Source organism: Colobus angolensis, unplaced genomic scaffold (assembly GCF_000951035.1).
Source record: "Colobus angolensis palliatus isolate OR3802 unplaced genomic scaffold, Cang.pa_1.0 Scaffold164, whole genome shotgun sequence".
Lineage (NCBI taxonomy): Eukaryota > Metazoa > Chordata > Mammalia > Primates > Cercopithecidae > Colobus > Colobus angolensis.
The window spans coordinates 5,539,102-5,545,796 of NW_012114755.1; the positions used below are offsets into that span (position 1 = coordinate 5,539,102).

General features: G+C 39.8%; 1 protein-coding gene across 1 annotated transcript in view; it reads left to right on the forward strand.

Annotated features, from left to right (window-relative positions):
• Window positions 1-6,358: 6,358 nt before the first annotated feature.
• Window positions 6,359-6,695, forward strand: part of LOC105508640 (keratin, type II cytoskeletal 8-like) — a 13,936-nt gene continuing 13,599 nt past the window's right edge. Inside the window, exon 1 of the mRNA XM_011937527.1 lies at window positions 6,359-6,692. Within this exon, the coding sequence (XP_011792917.1) occupies window positions 6,415-6,692 (278 nt within the window). The 5' untranslated portion in view covers window positions 6,359-6,414. The remainder of the gene's footprint in view (window positions 6,693-6,695) is intronic.

Genomic DNA, 6,695 nt, shown 5'->3' on the forward strand with positions numbered 1-6,695 from the left:
AAAAAAAAAAAAAAAAAAACTGAGTTGCTTCACTTCTAAATATCTACCAGTGTGTCATTTGGCATATTTTAAAGGTGGGATATTCAGTAAACTTATGCATTCACTCCAGAAGCAACTGCATATCAGCAACATGAGAGTTCTTTGCAAGGTGTAGTTCATTTGGAAAAAAATATATATTAAAAAGTTAGCAGTTGAGGCTGGTCATAGTGGCTAACACCTGTAATCTCAGCACTTTGGGAGGCTGAAGTGGAAGAATCACTTGAGCTCAGGAGGTCAAGGTTGCAATAAGCTATGATCGTGCCACGGTGCTCCAGCCTGGGAAACAGAGTGAGAGGTCTCAAAAAATAAATAAATAAAATTTTTTAAAAATTAAAAAGTTAGCAGTTGAAATCTCTGATGATAGATGGTTAGGATGCAGTCAAGCTAGATGTTGGGGTAGTTTTTGGAAAGCTGTCCTTGCACAGTTAGTTGCTGAATCTGTCATCTTCAGTTAAGGCTTTGATGACCATGTGCTTCGTGAACATGAAGCTATGTAGGTAGCTCAGTTAGCTTTAGGGAAGGATGGCCCAGGTCACATAATTCATTCAACTAAAAAGACAAAGCACTTGAATGTCAGGTAGTTGGCAGTGACCCATGAGTGCTATTGCCTAATAGCTATTGGCAGTCATTTCAAGAATTCCAGAGACCCAGATTGTAGAATTCACTATGATACAAGTGAGATGCATGACCTGGGGCAAGCCTCTTCCCCTCTCTGAACCCATGTTTCCCCAGTGGTTGATTATGTATCATGAGTGAGGGCTGGGGGGCCTTCCTTGTTATTCCTGCTTACCATTAAATACTCAGCATCTAGCTCATAATAAAAGTTAAATTAGATTATGTTGTCTTAATGAAAGGGGCTAGACTTGATGATCTCTAGGGCCCAATTAGCTCCAGCATTCTACAGTTGTATCTTTTCTGGCACATACTCACCTTCACATAGGTCCTTGCTCTAGGCAGCTCGATTTATGCCCTATATTGAAACTCAGGCAAGAGCCTCCCTTTTGGATCAGTCCCTTCCTCTTGATTTATCATCATTATACTTGTGACCAAGGCTTAAATAAATTCCAGTTATCAACCCACAAGCCTGATGCCATGCACTCTTATCCATGTTTCATATTTATGTATTGTTTATATGTGCATTTTCATTCTTCCAATGCTTTCACTTTACATAGATCATTACAGCGTGAATTTCAACATACTTAAAAATTCAATAATAACCCTAGAACCAAAGAAATAAAATGTCTTATATGTCCTATGAAGCTACCAAGAAGAGAAATATTAATAGCAAAAGAGATACTTCTACAAATTTTTAAGAAACCCTGATCATACAGCTATGCAAAATTAAACAGTAATTTATTCCTGAGGTACGAGGTTAGGCGAGGTAACTACACTTTGATAAAAGTTTCATATTCAGCATAATGACAGGTGTCACCAGCTCTTAAAATCACAACTTTCACTTCTGGAAAAAAAAAAAATCTTGTTGATCTTGCCCAATTCCTGTACCTCACTGGTGAGACACTGATTCAAATAACTTATTTGCCTTTCCTAACTTCAAGTAACATAGGAGTTGCAAATTTATTTATTTATTTATTTATTATTTATTTTCCAGTGGCTGAATTCTCTGAGCTCAGGATACTATTTCAAGGACTAGTTTTATTTTAATATATATATTTTAAAAATATCCCCCAATGCCCTTTGAATAACTGGAGTAACACAGATAATGTAATTGCTTTGAGGAACTGATGACTAATAATCCCAAAGCCAAAAGAAGGCAAGGCACTTAGATAATGAAATGTCAATCAGTGTAATAGAAGTGTCACTTACTTATTACTTACCAGTGTCTGAAAAGATTGCATGGTATTTGAAGACACATCTGTTTATCAATACAATCAAAAACATTGTGCAAGCACACATACAGTACTGTGGCTCTCCTTACATGCTTCAAGATACTCCACCTACAGTAACGTAGCTACAAAGGCTGGTATGTAGAAGATGATGTGTACATGTGCATCTGTGTGTGTGTGTGTGTGTGTGTGTCTGTGTGTCCATCTGTCAACTTTCATGATTCTGTGAAATGCTGGCCTTCTTGATCTAACCCTGCAAAGCCTGCATCTGCAGCTGCATTTTTATAGATAACCAGGATGTTTTGTTCAGAGGAAACTGCAGTGCCCTTGACATTGAACAGTGCCAGAAATCAACTCCAAACCATCAAGCAAGGATTTTAAGTACATAAAAGAACATTTTTTCCATAAATATTTATAAGAAACACTGCTCTGCATGAGTGAAAATGATATGGATACGTAGTCAATAATCAAGTTGGGTTGCTATTTGTATGTAATCATGTAGAAATGGGAGAAACAAAAGGAAAGCCCTACATTTCATTAAATAATCCAGACATTGCTTGCAATATTATGTTTTTCTGCCAGGGATCCTTGCATTTTCCCTCATGCTGGCATCAGAATTTAACTTTTTCACAACCCTATATTTGAGTACTTTCAATCTCCAGAGCAAAGAGAAACTTTCTTTGTTGGAAGCAAATGACATTTCAGAAGCAACATCTTAAAATTGAAAGTCAAAATTAACAAAATCTAGGCCAGGTAGCTTCAATCTAACATTCGAAGGTATTTTTTGTGTTACTCAGGCGAAAGTGACTAATTGGCCACTGTGATTTTGACACAATATATGTAAGAACATGTGTTATTTTCCTGCAGCTTCTATAACAAACCACTGCAAACAGTCAGCTTTAAACAACATAAATCTCTTGTCTCACAACTCTGGATGCCATATGTCTGAAATCAAGGTGTTGACAGGGCCCCACTGCCTCTGGAGGCTCTAAGGAAGAATCCTTCCTTCCCTCTTCCACCATCTACAGGCTCCAAGTATTCCTTGGTGGTTACCAAACTCCAATCTCTGGGTTTGTCTTCACAAAGCTTTCTTTTCAATGGCAGTGCCTTTTTCCTCATTTGCTTATTACAAGAATACATGTCATTGAATTTAGGGCAGCCTGGATAACTTAAGATAATCTTATCTCAAGATTTTCCACTGAATTATATATGTAAAAATATTTTTTTCCAAATAGAGTCACATTAACAGTTTCTGGGGGTTAGAAAATAAACTTATCTTTTTGGGGACTACCATTCATTCCACTGTAGCAGGAATCCCCAACTCTGGGGCAAAGGACTGGAGCCTGTCAAGAACCAGGCCACACAGCAGGAGGCGAACAGTGAGTGAGCGAGCAAAGCTTCATCTGTATGTACAGCCACTCCCCATTGCTGGCATTACCACCTGAATTCTGCCTCCTGTCAGATCAGTGGCAGCATTAGATTTTCAGAGAAACACAAACCCTATTGTGAATTGTGCTTGCAAGGGATCTAGGTTGCATGCTCCTTGAGAATCTAATATCTAGTGACCTGAGGTGGAGCTGAGGCGGTGATGTTAGCACTGGGGAGTGGCTGCAAATACAGATTAACATTACAGAGAGGTTTGACTACACAGAGACCATCATAAATCAATTGCTTGTAGACTCATATCAAAACCCTATAAGTGTGTGGCAAGTGACAAGCTGCATCTGGTGGCAGGCTTTGTATTGGCAAGTGAGTTGATGTACTTCAATTGTAGAGTTGCATCTGGTGGCAGGCTTTAAGTCAGAGTCTGACACTTATTTTAGTTTGCACATGGCCTGCCCATTATTTTATTTACCACTTCCATTCGTGCCTCTTTCCCGCACTATGCACTTGTCTCAGTCACAGTATTGGTAAACCCCAGCTAAAGTGAGTAAAGAACAAATGTCCCTGCACAGTTTCTTTGAAAAAGGGGAAAGACCCAATGATGAGACAGCATAAGACTCTAAAACTGCCAACAAAAAGAAAGCTGCATTTAAAAGAAAATACCAAGAGTTCTACTTAAATTTTGGTTTCATTGCAATGGGTGATTCACATTGTCCAAGCCCGCTTTGTATCATATGTGGCAATCGGCTAGTCAATGAAGCCATGAAACTTTCAAAACTGTTGCACCCCATGGAGACCAAGCACCCTGCATTAAATGGCACATGTTTGAAGTTTTTCAAAAGAAAAATATATAAACACAAAGAACAGACACAATTATTGAAGGCCACTACTTCATCAAATGTGTCTGCACTGAGAGCATCATTCCTAGTGGCTAATCGCATTGTTGAAGCTAAGAAAACTTTTACTGTTGGTGAAGAGCTGATTCTGCCTGCTGCTAAGGATATTTGTTGTGAACTTTTAGGAGAGGCTGCAATTCCAAAGGTAGCACATGTTCCTCTTTCATCTAGCACCATAACTAGATGAATTGATGAAATAGCAGAGGATATTGAGGCATAATTGTTAGAGAGGATTAATGAGTTACCATGGTATGCAGTCCAGGTTGATGAGTCTATTGATGTTGACAACAAAGCAACAAGGCTTGATTTTGTACAACATATTTTTCAGGAGGATGTGTATGATATGTGCACTTTTGTTGCCAACCAACACCACAGCTGCAGAACTACTGAAGTCTCTGAATAATCACGTATCAGGAAAACTGAGTTGGTCATTTGGTATTGGTGTATGCACAGATGGAGTGGTTGCCATGAGTGGATGACTTTCTGGTTTCGCTACTTGAGTCAAAGAGGTCACTTTGTAATGTGAGTCTACATGCTGGGTCATCCGCGGAGAAATGCTGACTAGTCAAAAAATGTCACCTAAATTTAACAACATTTTATACTATGTGATTAAAATCATCAACTGCATTAAAGTACATAGCCTTAACTTACTTCTGTTTGCGCAGCTCTGTGAGGAGATGAATGCAGAGCACATACATCTTCTCATATACACAGAAGTGAGATGACTTTCTAAATGTAGATCACTGATCAGAGTTTTTGAGTTACGAGAGTGGCTCCAGAGACTTCTTTAAGAAAAACAGTCACCGCTGGTAGCACATTTTAGTGGCACAGAATGGGTCGCAAAACTTACTTGTGTGGCATATTCAACCTGCTCAATGAACTCAATCTGTCACCTCAGGGGAGAACGACAACTGTTTTCAAGTCTGCATATAAAGTGGCTGCATTCAATACCAAACTGGAATTATGGGAGTGATGAATGAATGTTGGGATATTTGACATGTTTCAAATGTTAGAAGAAATTTTGAAAGAGACTGAGCCAGGGCCTTCTTTATTCCAGCTGGTGCATGATCACCTATCTCAGCTTTCAAGAGAGTCTGAGCATTATTTCCCAACCACAAAAGACCCTCCAACTGGGAAGGAATGGATCTGCAAACCATTTGTGAATAAGCCAGGTGAATCGACTTTGTGCTGGAAGAAGATCAACTGCTTGAAATCGCAAATGGAGGTGGCCTTAAAAGGATGTTTGAGACAACTTCAAGTCTTTATACATTCTGGATTAAAGTCAAGGTGAAATATCCTGAGATTGCCATGAAAGCACTGAAAAACCTGCTTCCATTTCCAACATCCTATCTTTGTGAAGCAGGGTTTTCTGCAGTGACAGCAACCAAAATGAGATTACAAAGTAGACTGGACATAAGCAACACACTTGGGGTGTCACTGTCTCCTGTCATCCCCGTTTGGGGCGATCTAGTTGCAGGGAAAAAAATCCCAGGGTTCCCACTGATTCTATGTTATAGTGAGTTGTATAATTATTTTATTATATATTACTATGTGATAATCATAGAAATAAAGTGCACAATACATGTAATGTGCTTGAAGTATCCTGAGCTCACCATCCCCAACCCAGCTCTTGGAAAAATTGTCTTCCACGAAATCAGTCCTTGGTGCCAAAAAGGTTAGGGACCGCCGCATTACAGAATGTCGTGATTGCTGCCTTTTATGACTAAAACGCTGTGCTTCTCAGTAACGGAGACAGGCACATTGATCAATAACTACAAAATCTAAGTGTATTTAGTATTAAAGTCTTTTAGATAACTTAATAAGCTTTTGAAGGAATATAGAAGCCCTCACTTTGCAGATGTATAAGTAGCTTTTCCATAAAGTTAAATAAAACCAATAAAATATTTTCAATTATTAGTAATACTTCAAAATAGTACAAATGGGGGAAAACAGGATTAGTATTATCTGATTGCCACTAGGGGGAGGCAAATGGGCAGCAAAGATGAACTTGAAGAAAATGCTCCAAAAAGTTGGCAGTGGCATATGTATTTTGGTTAACATTTGTTAACTATAAGTAGTGCATTACACAACTAAATGAGGAAACATTTTTTATTTGTCTACTTTTCTATATATTCTACTTTAAAAATACATTCTAATTATACACACACATTTAAAAGAAAAACGTCGTCATCTCCACTCCTTCTAGGATCTCCTGCTGGTTCGGTCCGCCTGCCTCCACTCCTGCCTCCACCATGTCCATCAGGGTGACCCAGAAGTCCTACAAGGTGTCCACCTCTGGCCCCCGGGCCTTCAGCAGCCGCTCCTACACGAGTGGGCCCGGTGCCCACATCAGCTCCTCGAGCTTCTCCCGAGTGGGAAGCAGCAGCTTTTGGGGTGGCCTGGGCGGCGGCTATGGTGGGGCCAGCGGCATGGGAGGCATCACCGCAGTCACGGTCAACCAGAGCCTGCTGAGCCCCCTTAACCTGGAGGTGGACCCCAACATCCAGGCCGTGCGCACCCAGGAGAAAGAGCA